At 38.7% G+C, this 17,950-nt stretch overlaps 1 protein-coding gene across 2 annotated transcripts in view; it reads right to left on the bottom strand.

Annotated features, from left to right (window-relative positions):
• The window catches only part of gabra5 (gamma-aminobutyric acid type A receptor subunit alpha5), a 98,994-nt gene that overhangs the window by 42,222 nt on the left and 38,822 nt on the right, over window positions 1–17,950 (bottom strand). For both annotated transcript variants that reach the window (XM_008107101.2, XM_003218770.4), the window contains exon 6: window positions 4,040–4,122. In XM_008107101.2, the coding sequence (XP_008105308.1) occupies window positions 4,040–4,122 (83 nt within the window). The remainder of the gene's footprint in view (window positions 1–4,039; window positions 4,123–17,950) is intronic.

Genomic DNA, 17,950 nt, shown 5'->3' on the forward strand with positions numbered 1-17,950 from the left:
GTAGCTAATTCAGTAAAGAAAGAGCAAGAACAATAAATGCGTATGTTGTTAACATATTCAAAGATGAACCAATAAAATAGAGAACTTATTTCTTTTGCATTTATTATGCCCTGGCACAAATATTGCAACAACGGCTTATTTTCCTGCTGCTATTTGTTTATTATAAGGAGAATACTGTTGCTTTCTCTCCAACAATATTCCAGGATGGATAATATTATTGATATTACTAGCCTGGGGGCTAAAGAAGTTATATGGCCAGGGTTGCTTTATTTGTTTTGGGTTTTTTTGTTGTTGTTTTTGCATTTCAGAGGGTTGGATTAGAGCAACTAATCTAGAGCACTCCCCAACCCAACAATTCTGTGATTCCTTGAATGGTAGGTAGTTTCAGACAGACAAAAGGAACTCATTTTTCTCACACTGCAAAGTTAAAGAGTGGCATCCACATCACATGTAACAGCTGCCAAGTTGGATGTCTTTAAAAAGGGATTAGTCAAATTCATGGAGCATACAGCTATGAATGGCTATCACGGGGTCTAGGACATCACCTCTTCCAAGATAAGCAGGTTCATGCCTCTGAATGCCAGCTGCCGAGAAAGAGTATCAAGAGAACACTGTGGTCTTCATGTTCTTCTTGCAGGCATTGGGACATGTACTTGTCCACGTGGTAAACAGATATGTAGACTGGAAAGGTATATCTCAGTATAACTATTAAATATAATTATTTAAGGGGATATACCTCATTTATTACAACTAAGCAGAACTTGGATAAATGTGTTTGTAAATAGATAATCCCTCAAATTCCCCAGTTGCATTGCTTTGTCTTGTACATGATAATGTACCACCTGACTCATTTTGGCTATGGCTGTTTTTATACAGCCATTTAATTCAGGTCAGGTCATGAATTTAAGAGATCCAGTTCACTGCTGAGTGCCTACACAGGCACCCTATGAATTGGCTGAAAGCTGGGATGGTGGCCATGAACATCCACTGAGTGTGAAGTCATCTGATACAAGAAATAATTTTTCATACCTCCTCCAGTAAGATTTACTGAAAAGAAGCAGCCTGCATGGTGAGAATCAGCTAGAGCTTCAGGGAAAAACAAGAAAGGGGAAGCAAGTGTTCCCATTGGATTGCTGTGGTTTCCTCTCCATGGGGAGGTGTTTACTTTTTAGCTGAGCTGTGTAACCAAGTCCTTTCTTTGAATGAGTCAATGTTCACATAAGCACTCCACGTTTGGAATTTAGCTTCCTTCTCTGCATTGTTTATACAATGATTAGCTTCGTGTTGCAGTTCATATTGGGGGTGTACGTTTTGTAGACACCCCAACCTCAAGCCAGCTTCAAGTTGGATTTTAGTGACTGTCAGGGACCCATGTTTGGATCTAGTTTTCCTACTGTACAGACAACCCTCCACATCTTCCACATGATACTGTATCCACAGATTCAATTATCCACAGCTTGAAAATATGTTTTTTTAAAAAAAAAATCAAAAAGCAAGATTTGATTTTTCCCAATTTATATAAAAGACACCATTTTACTATGTGCCTACAGCAATACAGATTTTAGATATCCATGGGAGTTCCTCGAACCAAATCCCAGTGGATACCAAGGGTCCCCTGTACATCACATCTGAGGTTGCTCTCCTGTTGTTGGCCTACCCACTCAGACCTGGTTCGGCTTTACCTCATCACAATGACTTTTCTCTATAACCCATGGGGTGCACCTACATTTTAGAATTAATGCAGTTTGAAACCACTTAAAACTTAAATCATGAGTTTTGCAAAGTATATAGCCTTCTCTGCCAAAAGGTGCTGGTATCCCATCGAACTTCAACAGCATGGATACACACTTACAAAACATCTACATGGCACATATTGTGGCATGTTTGTGAAAAGAAACCCCCCATAAATCTTTGTCTTTGTGGGTGGCTATTGGGGAGAAAAAGAGATCAGACAGTAAGAGAAAGACAAAAAAAGAGCAAGGCCACAACTTCTGCAGTCTCAGCAGAAAAGTCTTATAGATTTTACATCAATGTCAGACACTCTGATGGGGTTAATTTCATACAAGTCTGTTATGCTGTGGGTTAGGGGAAAAGAACATGTTAGTTTTGGGGGAGGATTGCTGCTTGATGAAAAACCTATCCAGAAAACCTAGCTGGCTGCCATTTCCCTTCCCATGCAGGGAAAAAAAATCAAAATTCTTTTTAGATTTATGCACTTGATATTTTATTATCAGCAAAATAATTCAGAAAGCAAGCACTGTTCCTTCTCCCCCCACTCAATTTTCTTTGTTCTTCTAGTACCCATGATATTCCTATGTGCAAAATGGTATATAGCAAGACATATTTGAAAGATAACTCATGAGCTTTGAGAATGAAACAAATTATTAGGCTACAGACTGAATACAACCGTTGATAAGAGTTAGAGGACCACTGAGCACATGAGTAATGTTACTGTCACCTTTGATTTTTCTTGACAAACTGAAAGCTCCTTACGAGCTCAAATCCAGTACATGCTTTCAAAATACCCCTGTCTGCTTCTGAATAGAGCCCTGCATGGAGACTAAAAGGCATCAAGCTTGTCTCCTTGAAGCTGGAGATTGGAAGGTTTTGCCTTTTAAAAAATAAAAATATTTGCAAAATCACATGGTGGGCTCTCTCTCAGCATGATTCACAGGGCAATGGCAAAGAAGAAGAGATATTGTTTGTTACTGAGAAATTGAACCCACCCCCAAATGTATGAATTATCATATATAAAATATATGAAATATATAAACTTTCAGATGTAGCTACAGCGGGCACATCTTACCTTTGCCCTGTAGTACTCTCTTCACGAATGGTGCTCGGGCTTTTAAAGTAATTGTCATGTTATGTCGTATTGTTTAGTGTTGATATGTTTTAAACTAGTCAAATTTTGTGTATGTAATGTCATGCTGTGTTGTTATTCAGGCTTGTCCCTGTGTAAGCCACCCCGAGTCCCTTCAGGGAGATGGTGGCGGGATATAGAATAAAGTTTATTATTTATTTTATTTATTCTCTGGAGTAAACATGCTACAAAGGCCTATGTCAGTACTGAAAAGCCGCACACATTTCTCAGAACATTACATAGTACATATGTAAGTACTATACAAACACAATTTGGTGCTTAATGGAATTATCATTTTCACACAGATACAAAATCCCGAGGCTATATACCCTCAGCTACTTATCAAATAGCAGCTCTATTTTCAGCTCCTAAAGGATAAGTCTGCTGCACGGTGGCTTTCACATTATGAAATAAAATGCACTCCAAAATGCACTTCCCACATTGATCAGGTGCAGAGAGAGGCAAGCAGAAGGGATGAAATCTTGGTAATACCAATGGCAGCCTACTAATCTCTTTTTATAGCCCAGCAAAACCTCCCAAATGGCAGTACACATGACCCTTCAGTGTCTTTGTTTGTGGATAGCAGTACGACTGTTAACTCTGTTCACTTTTGATGAGGTCGTTTCACTCCCTAGCTGCTAGCAAAAAAACCCCATCATGCTGTTAGAATTATAGGGAGTAGCCAACAATAGTAACCTGAAAAGGGAGGCATGAATCAATTAATTTTTAGTCTCCCATTACTTCCCTATAGGTTGTAACTTAGTCCTGTTCCCAAATTAATCAACTTTTGTAAAAAAAAATATCAATTAAAAATCCGAAGATTATTATAAGACACATTGATAACAGGACTCTTCAGCCCAAAATTCCATTGAAATATATTAAGAATGATGACACACAATGAATAGGAATGTTCCAATTGGCACATAAGTCCAGGAGGTGCAGATCAAATCAATTTGCATAACCATTACAAAGATCAAATCCTTCAGGCATGATTATGCCCAAGCAAGAAAAAGTTATGACTCCTGCAATAGCCTAAATGTAGGGATATTAGAAACATGCATAGCAAATGAAGTGTGGTATCTAATTCTTCATATTTAATTCAGATATTCTTACTGAACACTAAAATCCCATGAACATCTTATTCTTAGGCTTTATTCAAAGAAATGAAACACTTACAGCTTCCAAATTTTAATGGACAGGCATGGGCATCCATAGGAAAATCTTCTAGCTGCATCGGACATTCAGCAGAGATGGTTAATCTAGTAGAGAGAGACAGAAAGAATGTTATAGGAATATATATGCTAGCCATACAAACAATGCCTGCTGTGTTGCTGTGAGTTTTTCGGGCTTTATGGCCATGTTCCAATAGCATTCTCTTCTGATGTTTCACTTGCATCTGTGGCCTGCATCTTCAGAGGTCTGTTGGAAGTGAGGCAAGTGGAGTGTATCTGTGGAATGTCCGGGGTGGGAGAAAGAACCATTGTCTGATTAAAGCAAATGTGAATATTGCAATTAGCAAACTTGAATAGCATTGAAATGCCTGCTGTGGTTTGTTTGTTTAAATTAAACCATTATCCCGGTAATTAAATTATATCTAGCATACCAACAAATTCTTTTATAACTTATTTTGTTTAATAACTTCCTTGATATCAATGGTCAGTATTCTACATCAGCTTCTTAGGCCCTATCTACACTGCCATATAATGCAGTGTGAAATTGTATTAAATGGGTCTACACTGAACATATAATACAGATTCAAACTGCATTACATGGCAGTGTAAATCCAGCCTGGGTACAATTAAGTATGTGCTACATTTTTGCTATCACTAATTAGTCATGACTGTGATAATATTGCTACAATTACAACTCAAATTCCCCAAAATATGTTTTACAAACCATCAGCTTTATGGAAAAATCAGAACATTTCAATCAGAACATTGGTGAATTACATTTATTTCAAGTGAGCGGGATAGGAGAGATAGACTATTGGTCTTATATTTTAATTAATTCTAAATAAACCTGCCTGGCAAAAGTGGGTAGTTTGTTCTTTTATGCTTTGAGTGAAATTATTTGGAAACGCATTGATTCTGGGAATCCTCAAGATCCTGCCTATTCTCCTTCTTGGTGAAGTCAGTTCCATTTCAAAATAAGGCTGCGGTTGGCACCAGTGATATCAGATTTCATGAACTTGCATCATGACATGTCAAGTGTGGCTGAACTCCCACAAAGAGACTTTTAATGTCATACCTCATTCATTTTAGATGCTGAGATTGCCAAGTCTCATGCTATAAGGTACTGAGGGGTACTCAGGTGTCTGGAAGTTGATAATGGTTGGAGACCTTCTTCTAATGAGGTTTTCGTCCTCATCTTAAATATTGTGCTGCAATAAAATTGTAGGCTGAATCCATGTAATATGGATGCACCACCCAGCTATATTTCAAATATTAAGGAAAGGAAGAGTAATAGATACAAGAAGGCAGTGAGGGAAGGCAAGGAGCAAAGGTAGTGTTCATAAAGGCTGGCAGCTAATGTGATACAGGTTTCCTGCCAACCTTACTGCCTGAATTGCCATGATGCTGGCAAATTCGGCACTTTTTGCATTTGAAATAAGCTGTGCAATATGTTGGGGTGGGGGAGAAACACACTTTGTTGTTAAAGTAACCCCCACTTCTGGAAACCTCCAAACTATAAAATAGATCTGCATAAACCTCTGAACTTGTAAAAATAAGTGGCAATTTTTGATGCCATCTGCTTGGGAGCAACAGGAACATCATTGTTTTGGTTTGAGCATTAGATTAGGACTATGGAAGACTAGGTTTCCAGTCCCTTCCTAGCCTTGGAAACCCACTGAATGACCTTCAAACAAGTCATACTCATATTTAGAGATGGGCAGTGACAAATTTTGAATAAAATAGATCTTGTCTAAGGGCCCTTCTATACAAGCTCCAAAATGCGGAAGGAACTGGGTTAAAAGAAGGGTGGCTAAATGACATTTGCCAAAAATGTGCACTAGATCGCATTAATGGCCAAAAACCACATGTTAAAAAGCAATTCCCATGAGAACACTCTGCAACCACACCTTTGTTCTCATGTTTATGAAATTAAACAGAGCTTGAATTTATACAGTGGGCACCAGCATGGGAAGCAAGCAGAGGAGGTCCAACCATAAGGTGAAATAGGCACTTGCCTGTGGCGCCATCGTCCCGGGGGCGCCATCGTCCTGGGAGGAGGGCACCACTCTCCACCTCCTTCTCTTTCGGGCCTTCCGGCGGCTGCGCTGGGCCTCCCGGCGGCCGCGCTGGGCCTCCTGGTGCCCGTGCTGGGCCTTCTGGCCGGCACGGACCCACCTTCGCACCACGCAAGCCCACAATTGGGGCCTTCAGAGATTGTGAGGTCTGTGGGAACTTGGAAGCTAGGTATGTGGGGTTTATATATCTGTAGAAAGTCCAGGGTGGGAGAAAGAAGTCTTCTTTGAAGTAGGTGTGAATGTTGTAATTAATCACCTTGATTAGCATTTAATGGCCCTGTGGCTTCAAGGCCTGGCTTCTTCTTGCCTGGGAGAATCTTTTTTTGGGAGGAGTTAGCTGTCCCTGATTGTTTACTGTCTGGATTTTTTCTGTTTTCAGAGTGTTGTTCTTTATTTATTGTCCTGATTTTAGAGGGGTTTTTTGATACTGAGGGCTATCTGGGTTATCTAAGTCCACACTGCCCTATATCCCTGTTCAATGTTTAGTGCTAAATTCGCAAATATAGTAATTCCTACATAACATTACCATGTATTGAACTGCTTTTTCTATTGATTTGTTGTAAAACATGATGTTATGGTGCTTAATTTGTAAAATCATAATGTAATTTGATGTTTTATAGGCTTTTCCTTTATCCTTCCTTATTATCCAACATTTTCGCTTATCCAACGCTTTTATTTTTCAGTAATTGGTTTGGGGGGGCGCCAAAATTCTGTTCGCCTACACTTGAAAAATACCTAGGGCCGGCTCTGGAAGCAAGTGACCCCAAAGAGAAACTGAGTTCAATGGGGGGAAAGGAAAGGAAGCAGGAGAGTGAGGAGAGATAATGACAAGAAATCTGCTTGTGTGCACATTCAGATATCCACGTCAGAGCTTATGAGGTCCAGCGCATCTCAAAGGGTTAATTTTTAAAAAAAAATACAAGTAAATTTCCACCAGCTGTCCCCAATGCATTTTGTAGATTTCTAACATTTTCTACAAATGAACATGTCAGGATATTGAGGGAGCATTGACCAGGACTGACAGTTTCATGTCTGGACTTGCTGTCAGGTACTGCAATTTTCTGCCCCATTTATTTGTCATGGATATTTATGCTGTATAGAAGTGGCCTAAGATAGAGTCCCTGTAAGTAAGTTTAAGTTGACCAGAAGGCACAAAACAATACAAGGAAATAATACAGAGGGCACATAATATAGTTTTTAAGGAGGAGTGTACTTTCTGGGGACTTCCAGGAGTTTTCAAGCTCACAAAAAATAAAGCATGCACACTCTCATAAGTCTTTCAATGACCGACAATACTGATTTTGCTGTTATCACTCCCAATTGGATGGAAGCAGCTAGACAAAGATGTGGTGCCCTGGTTCCCATTTAGTGAAATTAAATATCAATGCAGCACTGTCAAGCTGAAAGACATTAATTCTATTTCTCCTTGAATTAGTTGGAACTGCACCACAATGAGTGACAGCACTCTTGATGATGTATTCAGAAAAATAAAACATAATTTCAGGGAATTCCCTACCTATGCACTCATCCATAAAATGTATTATTGGGAGAAATTACTTTCTGTTGCTGATGCAGCTAAATGACCACAAAGGAATATGTGCTCAGTGGACCTCAACCAAATGGAAAACTTTTTACAGCAACGTTCTTAGTGACTATGAAACTTGAGTTTTCTCCAGATCTAATTTCACACTTATAAAGTCTATTTATTATAAACTTCTATAAGGACAGAGCACAGGACATGGTCACTCTGAGGAGGCTACAAAAATAGTTCCGTTCATTGTGATTGATCCCTCCTTGGTCATCATTTTTAATGTGGATTTTTACAGTAATGATGGGACTTTCCACACCTCCCACAATACCACCTGGAAAGCTTGTATGAGAGTGGTGATCACACAATAAATCACTCTCTTTACTTTTCTTTATTAATACGCCCCCTAGATGTTTAAGAACCATAAGTCCCATCATCCCTGAGAAATGGCTGGGATAGCTAGTGCTGCATTGAGCCAGGGCAATGACAAAACGTCATGAAATAATCTGCTTACTAAGTATGTGTGATCGATTAAAAAAATTTCAGAAGTCATTATAAAACTAGAGGGCATCAGAGTTTCATTTCTAAAGTGTTTCTAAAGTATAGTTAGTAAAAATTTTGTTACTATAATAAGAGTAACAAAATTTTGTTACTTTTTTCGTTCAGTAACTGAGCAAGTGGGGAAAATTCAGGGTCCCATTTCTCCCTCATTTTTAGAGCAATTGTGATGAAACTTGTTATAATTGTACCACATATTATCCACTGTTAGCCCATCAAATTTCAGAACATTACACTCATCAACTATTTTTTGGAGAATTTTTGAATATTTTAGAAACAATATATAAACAAGGTGTTTGAAAAAGAACTCCCTATTCATCATTTATAATAATATAATAATAATAAAACTTTATTTATACCCCGCTACCATCTCCCCAACGGGGACTCGGAGCGGCTTACATGGGGCCATGCCCAAAACCATACAATATGACAGAATATAAAACAACACATCATAACACAATTTAACAATACAATAAATAATAACATACATTACAACCCAATTTATCCCCTCAAAAAGCCACAGCAGCAATCCCCTTGAATGTCTGTCTGTCTATATGACACACAACAACATAACGTCAACTTAGCACAAATTTGTTCTATTACTTTCCTTAGTCCTCTTTGCAGATTCGATAATCTTATTTATTACTATCAGACTCACTCTAAACGGCTGACTACTGCAGCCCACATAGGATCTTTCTGATCCTGAGCACTGCATTCTGGGAAATGTAATTTAGGGCAGGGCCTTTTGAATTCTCTGCCACAGGGGACTTTCCTTCCCAAACTACATTTCCCAGAATGCTGTTTTCTCAGTCTCCTACCCAACTTTTGCTAGTCCCATCCCCAGCTGTTCTTCTTTATGGTGACCAGAAAAAGGGTTTTAATTAAAACACTAGCAATGGCCTTTTGACCAAAGTTGCTTAATGCTTATACTGAAAATTAAACTGACTTTGGGAGGCATCTGAATGTCACAGAACCTTAATAAAAATTATTGGTGAGTGTTTCAATTCTAACTTCCCCCTCTTTCTTGCATGTTTTTAATATCAATTTGTATGCACAAATTTAATGAATTTGATATAACTTACGAGGAATAACAATATTTTTGCACACTCCTACTGCTTACATTGAGATCCCTAGGGTAGCTGTAATATTTACTATAGGCCCATTTCATGCTAATTTTGGAATAACAAATGCCTTGGCATATTTCTAGTCTCCTGAAAAGGTAAAACATTAGGATACAGCCAAAGTAATCGTTCATTTCTTTTTGCTTCACTGTTCGATATTTGTGTACTTGGAAGCTGTCTACTTTCCTCTAATCTTATTAAAAAATTCCCTGCTTTGCTCTTGGCTAGTGTTAAATCCTTCTTAAACATTAAGGGACTCCAGCCACATAAACCTTGCCGAGGTCTTCTGTAGCGAAACAAACGTCACTACTTGGGCTATATTTAGCTGGACTCTTCTTCTTGCCTTCCACAGCCTGCATATGCAGTTCCTTCTTATGCTTTGCTGTTGGTGGATCAGGAGGACAGCCTGTTAATGACTATTTGGAATTCAGAACTTGGGAGCCGCTGTTCATTTCCTTCTTGTCACCACAATCTGTGGATATTTGCACACTTAAAAAACACGCTCATTATGACTTTGCAACTACAGAGCACTGATGAGGCTTAATTACTAGGTGTATATTTTCCTGAAGTGTTTTCAAAATTGCAAATGGTGGGAGCTCCAGAAGGGCAAAGTATTGCTCCTATATTGTTAGCAGGTGTCCCCTTCAACAGAGCAGGTAATTAGACACTGCCATTAAGGGGGGATGGGAGCTTCATTACAACTGCTGAGCCAAACCCAGTCTAATCAGTGCAGAAGAGGAGTTGAAACTCTACTGGCCCCTATATACAGTATAACCATAATTTCAAACCATATATGGACAGCACAGACAGAAATGGAAACTATACCAAACACAGTAATGCTGCACTAAGTGATGTAGTTCCTACATGTTGTATAAATTTGCCCCATGTGCTGATGTCATTACACTGTGCATTTTACCCACCCTTATCTTCTTTTGCCATCTTTGGCTTGCATGACAAACAATACCTCCTGTATTTCCCCTGCTTCAATACAACTGTTAAAAGACTATGAATCTTGCTTTACACCTGGCTATTTATTATAAATCAAAATACATTACAAAATGTAAATGAATATCAATGTGCATATTTTAATTTGCCCGTTAAAATCCTGGATCCACACCTGAAAGTTATTAATGCAGTACTTTGAGGGGGGGTAAATGCAAAAAGCTTAAAGATCCCCTTTAAGAACACAAGAACATAAGAAAAGCAGTAAGTCAGTCCAATGGCCCATCTCATTTGGGGCAGAAATGAGAGGTAGAACAAATACTATGGGGAATTTAATTGATGTTCATGATTGGCTTGATTGTTCTATTACAATCACAAATGTTTGATGGGCTAAGTATAGGATATGAACTCTGGTTGTTGTTCGATCATTTACAACCCCTAATGCTCAGAAGAGTAGACTAACAAATGAACACATGTCGAAGTTTGTTTCTATTTTACAAAAATCCCTGCTTCTCAGTCAGGGCCAAAACCCATGATGGATTGCAGATTAATCCAGAGATTTCCCAGTTTATTCTAAAAAAAAAAAAACCTGAAAAGGTCTATATCTTTCCAGATGTTGGGCCTGTGGGGATTGATTCTTGGGACTGCCTTCCACGATCCTGAGGGTCAATCCCTACTGTCATCCCAGTTATTTAGGCTCTAAGAGCCAGAAGGAGCAGGATGGCACCTCCACCCTCCCCTCCCAGCCCCCTGTTTCAAAATGACACATTGGGAGCTTTCTCTGAGATGCCTGAGAATGCAACTATGTCCTTCTAGTAAGAGGGAAAACTGGGGGCTTGAGGCTGGCTAGATGGGAAGGCATGTAGCTACCCCCCCCCCCAATCAAAATCCTAGTTCATCTAGGATTCCTCTGGACCTGTCTGTGACCGTCAGTCACATGCACAAGTAGTCAAGACAAAATGAGAGGTTGCCTATGACCACAGACTCAAATTATCCCTTTGTGAAATAAAATATTGAGCTCAATGTGTTTTTTTTCTTAATATGAAATAGAACTGACAATGTGGAGAATGAGTGAGGGCCCATCCAGGCAGACTCATAATGCAGGATTTGTCTTGGTTGTACCAGAAACATCCAAATGGCCAAATTTATTTCCCTGCTTTGTTCCAAATTAAACACTTGTTAAGATCTGGATCTAAAGGTAAGATCTGGGTTTTACTAGGTGTGTATTAGGCTTGAGGACTGCATCACGTGATTTGCAGGCCCAATTTACACAGCCATCTCAATTTCCTGGGCTCCAGGAGCCCCCCCCCCCAAAAAAAAACAAGAGGACACCCACTTCTCCCCCCAAACCCCTAATGTACCCATAAAATAAAGTTAAATTTACCTGGCCACAATTAAGTTCCTCCTCACAAACTCCTGGTGTGGGGAAATGATGCACCAGGAGACCGGAGGGGCGAGGAGGCATGGTTATAGGGATGGCATGTAGCCCCCCTGCCCCCCAGGAAAGCTCAGGTTCTGGGGGGCTTGTGGAGACAGAAATCTGCTCCAAAGTGGATTGTTAAAACCTGCTTTAAGCTTGGATTTCTGAGCTGTGTGGAAGTGCACTGAGTGAAGCTGAAGCTATTCCACAGCAATAGGAAGTTAAACTGTTGATATGAAGCAGTTGTTATCAACTTGTGGGTCCCCAGATGTTTGGCCTACAACTCCCAGAAATCCTAACAGCTGGTAAACTGACTGGGATTTCTGGGAGTTGTAGGCCAAAACACATGGGGACCCACAGGTTGAGAACCACTGATATAAGGTATATCAGATACAGTGCTCTTTAGATATGCAACCTTAAAAATAGTGGCTGGAATTCACCATTGCAATTATGAATGAGTAACCTAGAGTCATGTATCTGTAACTGATTCATATCTTTAATATCAATGTATTGAGTGTAGGAAATATATAGAAATTGTAAAAGTTTCCCAATTCTAACCTGCTGGGCGTCGGCTGCTCCAAGCAATGAGGGTCTGTTCTCCTGTTAATTGAGATGCAGGTATAAGACATATAGGCCACTTCTACACTGCCATATAAAATCCAGATGATCAGCTTTGAACTGGATATGGCAGTGTAGTTACGTCAATTGAAATACAGATACAAACTATTTTCTATATACATCATATCTGTAAAACAGTTGTCCTTACAGTAAAACAAACAAACCCTAAAATTCATGTTTAGAGATGTTTCAAATGAGTGGTGCGAAATAGGAAAATTTTCTCTGCTATAGGAAACTGTTCATTTAAAAATGCACTGTTGCATAAAATTAATGAATGGATAGGCATAATAGAAGTTCTGTCAATTGAGGTGCAGATATAAGACATATATATAAAACATATAGACCACTTCTACACTGCCATATAAAATTCAGGTTATCTGCTTTGAACTAGTGGATATGGCAGTATAGACTCATATAATCCAGTTCAAAGCAGATAATGTGGATTATCTGCTTTCAATAATCTGGATTATATGGCAGTGTAGAAGGGACCACAGATACTATCTCTTTACATTAGTACAGATATTTCAGTAAAATACATTTTATTTAAAATTCTGAATGTGTTTGAATATTTAAACCAAATGTGTGCTAAACCAGATAACAATATTTATTTAGGGCATCAGGAAAATTTCTAGGAAAAATAATTAATCTTTTTAGACAACTCTTATTAACTGGTTCAGGGTTCTAGTACTACAACAGTCAACCAGATGCCTATTCATAAGTAGGACGAGTTGCCAATAACAGATTTCCACTTTTTTGTTCCTTAGCAACTGGTATTTAAGGGCTTTGGATGCTGGAAGTAAACTAGAGCCATCTAAATTCACTGCAACCAAGAGCTTTAACCCTTTCAAAAATCCCCATTTAAAATTTCCCAAGTTGACACAATCACCACTTCTTATAGAATCATGGTATTAGCTCAGAAGAAGCTACAAAGCCTTTATTGATCTTCAACCAACACTATGAAAGAAGCTGTAGCTTTATCATTGTTACATAAGTGTTATTGACAGTAAGCACAAACTATTTTCTATATACACCATCTCTGTAAAATAGTCGTCCTTACAGTAATCCTCCCCCTAAAATTCATGTTTAAAGATGTCTCAAATGAGAAGTGTGAAATAGGAAAAATTTCTCTGCTATAGGAAACTTCATTTCAAAAACACACTGTTGCATAAAATTAATGAATGGATGGACATAATAAAACTCAAACCAGGCAGTTTCCATATTTGAATTAACTAGTGACTCACTCCAAGAAATCTGTATGCTCATAGAATAAATGCAAGATTCAAGCCTCATCTAGTTTCTGAGAGTGGATCTGAAGGGCCACTGGATATTTTGGAGCTCTCTCTCCCAAACTGGGTTTTTTTTTTCCAGGCAGGGTGATCCATTTCCATAAGGCTCTTATTTGGAGCCATGAAAGGGTCTGTAGATGGTTCTTCTAATGTTTGAAAGTGGACTTCGGAGAGGACAAAGAAGATGAATGGCAGGGAAGCAATGAACTATTAAGATCCTTAGAAGGCCACACATTTTCCAGAACCATTCTTTGAACACAGTAAACATTTGTAATTGCTTTCTCTGTTGTGAAGAGGAGTGGGAGAGGAAACTAAGACAGCAGTAGAAATAGTGTCTCTAAGAGCTTTGAGTATGTTAAAACAGAACATATAAACCACATCAAGACTTCAATATTATACACCATAGACTACGGGAATTATGCGCCCCTCCAAATAATTTGGCACGGCACCTCTCAATATTCCTTGTCACCAGTTAAACTGGCTAGGGATCATGGACCAAGAAGTTTATTTACCTGGAAGAAATTCTTACTGAAATCTGTGGGAATTACATCTGAGTAAATATGGCTAGAGTTTCTGATACTTCAAGGATACGGGGGGGGGGGGGGGTGTGTAGAAACATCCAAGGTGACAATTTAATTTTTTATATGTCAAGTATTTATTTTGTGCAAATTTTCTAGCATTCCAATCAATGTAAAATAGACAAAAATTTACCAGGAATGTGTTCAACATACATTCCAATTCCAAAAATTTTCATTACTGATCAAAACTAAAACTACATTGTCAAGTTTTTCACTTGTACAGAGAAATGAACATTTAACCACAGAGATGAGCTGATCAATGTAGTGTAAATACTGGTATTCTTAGGGTGAAGTGACCATGTCTTCTTGTGATTTGTTATACGGAAAGCCAAACATAGTGAAGCACTTTTTCTGGACTTAAAAAAAGCTGATTTTAGCATGTTTAGGAAAATACTGGATAAAATTGTGTAGTGAGAAATGCTTAAAGAAAATGGAATTTATGATGCATGAGAGTTCCTTAAAGATGAGACTTTGTATTTGTGACAGCAAACAATTCCAGCAGACTGGACGTGGCCAAATGTTGTCTGCATCATCAAAAAGGGGAAAATAAAGACCCAAGCAACTAAAGGACAGTCAATTTTATATTGAAAGATATACAGATCATTAAGCAGTCAGTCTGTATGCTCTTAGAAGAGAATGTCATGATTACTAAGAGCCACATGGGTTTCTTAGAAATATGTCATACCAAAATTACCATGTTGCTCTTTTTTGATGGAGTTACAGGCATGGTAGATAAGGGAAATGTTGTTGACTTTAATAAGGCTTTTGATATAATATCTTCCATAAGACTCCTGCAGGCAAGCTGGTGGACTGTGGACCAGACAGCGCTACAGTTAAATGGATCAGAAGTTGGTTGACAGACCAAACCCAGACAGAAACACCAGTGGTTGCACTTGAGAGAAGTGATTAGTGGGGTGCCTCAGGGTTCTGTTATGGTTCCAGTGTCATTTAATGTCTTTATAAATAACTTAGATGATGGAACAGAAGGCATGCTTATCAAATTTGCAGTTGACACCAAATGGTGAGAAAGCTAATACTCAGAAAACAAGATCAGAATTCAAGAAAGCCTTGACAGATTGGAGAGCTGGGCCATAGCTAAAAGAAATGAATTTCACCAGAAATAAATGTAAATTACTAAATCTAGAAAGGAAAAATGAAATGTACAGATATATCGATTGAAAAGAGCACATGTGAAAAAGATCTAGGGGAATAAGTAGACCACAAAGTAGCCAAAAGTGTGATGCAGCAGCCAAAAAACTAATGCCATTCTGTGCTGCATCAACTTCAATATAGCATCACAACTGAAGGAAATCTTAGTTCCACTGTATTCCAGTTTAGTTAAATTTTGTTTGGAATACTGTGTCTAGTTTTGTGTACCACAGTTCAAGAAAGATATTGGCAAACTGGAATCTGTCCAGAGAAGATGAGACCAAGATGCTCAAACATTTGGATACCAAGATAAAGAATGACTTTGGGGGTTGGAAATGTTTAGTCTGGAAAAGAGAAGAATGAGAGGTGATGTGACAGCTCAATTCTTTCACTATCTGAAAGGATATTATGTAAATGTAGAAGAAATAACTTATTTTCTGCTGCTCCATTGATTATAATATGAATCAATGGGTTCAAATTACAAGAAGAAATTCTATTTAAATATTAGGAAAACTCACTGGGAGTCTTTCTTCCATGCCTTATGTTTGCCACTGAGAAACTACATTGTATCTAAGAAAAGGTTTGTCTGTTTTTCTAGTCAGGGTCCTTGATAGAATTTCCCAATTCTTTGTCACCATGGCACAACATGGAGAATGGGAATGGACAGGAAGTTCCCTCCTGTGTTCCCAGGTTGCCTGAGCTGGGGAACACAGGACAGCAGTGTAAACAGTTATGTCTGGTTCCATCTTAGAACTGTCCCAACTGTTTACATAGGCCCAAAGTAGTGGATTGCTTTGAATTCTGGGCCAGAATTGGAAGCACCCCATGACATTGGTAACTTTGGGTCAAGGCTGCGCTACTATGTCTTGTCCCACGTTACCCTGAATTAGCTCTGTGCACAGTTTGGATGCCATGGAGTTGATTCAAGTACCCATCACGGTAAGTTGGCAGTATAGATGTGCCTTTTGTCTGAAGAGTCACGGTGGATCATAATGTGCCAGTTTAACTACCTATACCTTCTGATTTTCACTACCTGGCATATCTGCTTATCTCTATCCTCTGTGATAACATTAGGTGCTAGCGAAAGCCTAATAAGAACGCTGAGGCCAATTTTTTTAAAAAGAAAACCGTCTGCTGATAAAATAAAAGAGCTTTGATCGATGCAGCTACTGACGGCAATAGCAGTGATGCTCAATGATGTGCAGCTGGGTTGTGTGTGAGTGTCTGTGCGAGCCTTCAAGTCACCACTATATATCCTACAAGGGATTATACAGCTGGGCAGGGAAAACATCTGGCATGCTAGTTTCCCTCTGTAGGGAAATTAGGAGAATTTAAAAAAAAATTGGGAGGGAGAAAAACAACAACCCTTGCTAGAAAGCACTAAAAATAACTCCTTAATTCCGCATTAATTCATTTGAATGTGCAGCAAACAATGAAGTGGCTTTCATTTTTTTAATTAAATATGTAACATAAACCTGACCTAATGGAATCCGATGTATACATTATGCACACGTGCGTGCACACATACACAGATGAGACAAAACAGGCAAGTCTTAATAGAACATAAACATTTTTTCCTCTACTGCTGCTGGGACAAATCACTGGGACAAAAAAAATCTATGTAACCAAATATAAGGCTGTGCTGCCATCAAGTGGCAATTATACATATTGCAGTCATTTTTAGCTGGCTTTTTAAAAGAGTTCACAAAAAGGCAAGTGGGGTAAGTAAAACAGCCTTAATTGTGCATTGTGTGCAATGTTTCATTCTCTACAATGTCCTGGTTAATCATATATCTCAACTATAATCATATGCAATGGCAAATAAAGGCCCAATTAGTTTTACAAGGGATTTTCAAATGCTCATCAAAAGATTTCTTGTGTGCATTTCAGTCGAGTGAATAAGGTTTCCTTCCCAGGGTAAGAAAATTATTTAATCATTTCACTCTAAAACATGAATAAAAAGATACATTAGTATGAAATGTCTCCCCAGTTATCAGTTTCATTTTCTGTACACTATAGCTATAGCACTGGGCAAAAAAGTGCCTATTTTCCCAAACTATTTGGGCAAACCTACATAGACACAACTTTGTAGACCTCCAGAATCAGAGCTTCTGCCTTAATGCAGTTGAATTCTTTGTAAAAATAGCTAGTTCCAAACTTTAGGCCAGGCAATGCTCCCCTCTAGGGGGCAGAAAGGAGAATACTAATCATCATTTTTACTCTGCTTAAATACCAGATCATTGTTCTCTTGAGCCAAACTTAAAGACCAGCTTGAAACATATTCAGTCCTTTCTCAGTAAGAAAAATAATACTTTGTGAAGAGCTTGCCTTGATCATACTTTAAAGAGTAAATGAAACCATGAATTGATATGTAAACATTGCAGTAATCAGAAATTGAATCTATATCAAGTAAGTGGCTTCCATATATGAATCTGGAGCCCCTGGTGGCACAGTGAATTAAACTCTTGTGCTGGCAGGACTGCTGATTTGAAGGTTGGGTTGCTGACCTGAAGGTTGCTGGTTCGAATCTAACACAGAGTGAACGCGGATGAGCTCCCTCTCTCAGCTCCAGCTCTTCATGTGGGGACATGAGAGAAGCCTCCCACAAGGATGATAAAAACATCAAATCTGGGCATCTCC

Source organism: Anolis carolinensis, chromosome 3 (assembly GCF_035594765.1).
Source record: "Anolis carolinensis isolate JA03-04 chromosome 3, rAnoCar3.1.pri, whole genome shotgun sequence".
NCBI classification, from domain to species: Eukaryota; Metazoa; Chordata; class Lepidosauria; order Squamata; family Dactyloidae; genus Anolis; species Anolis carolinensis.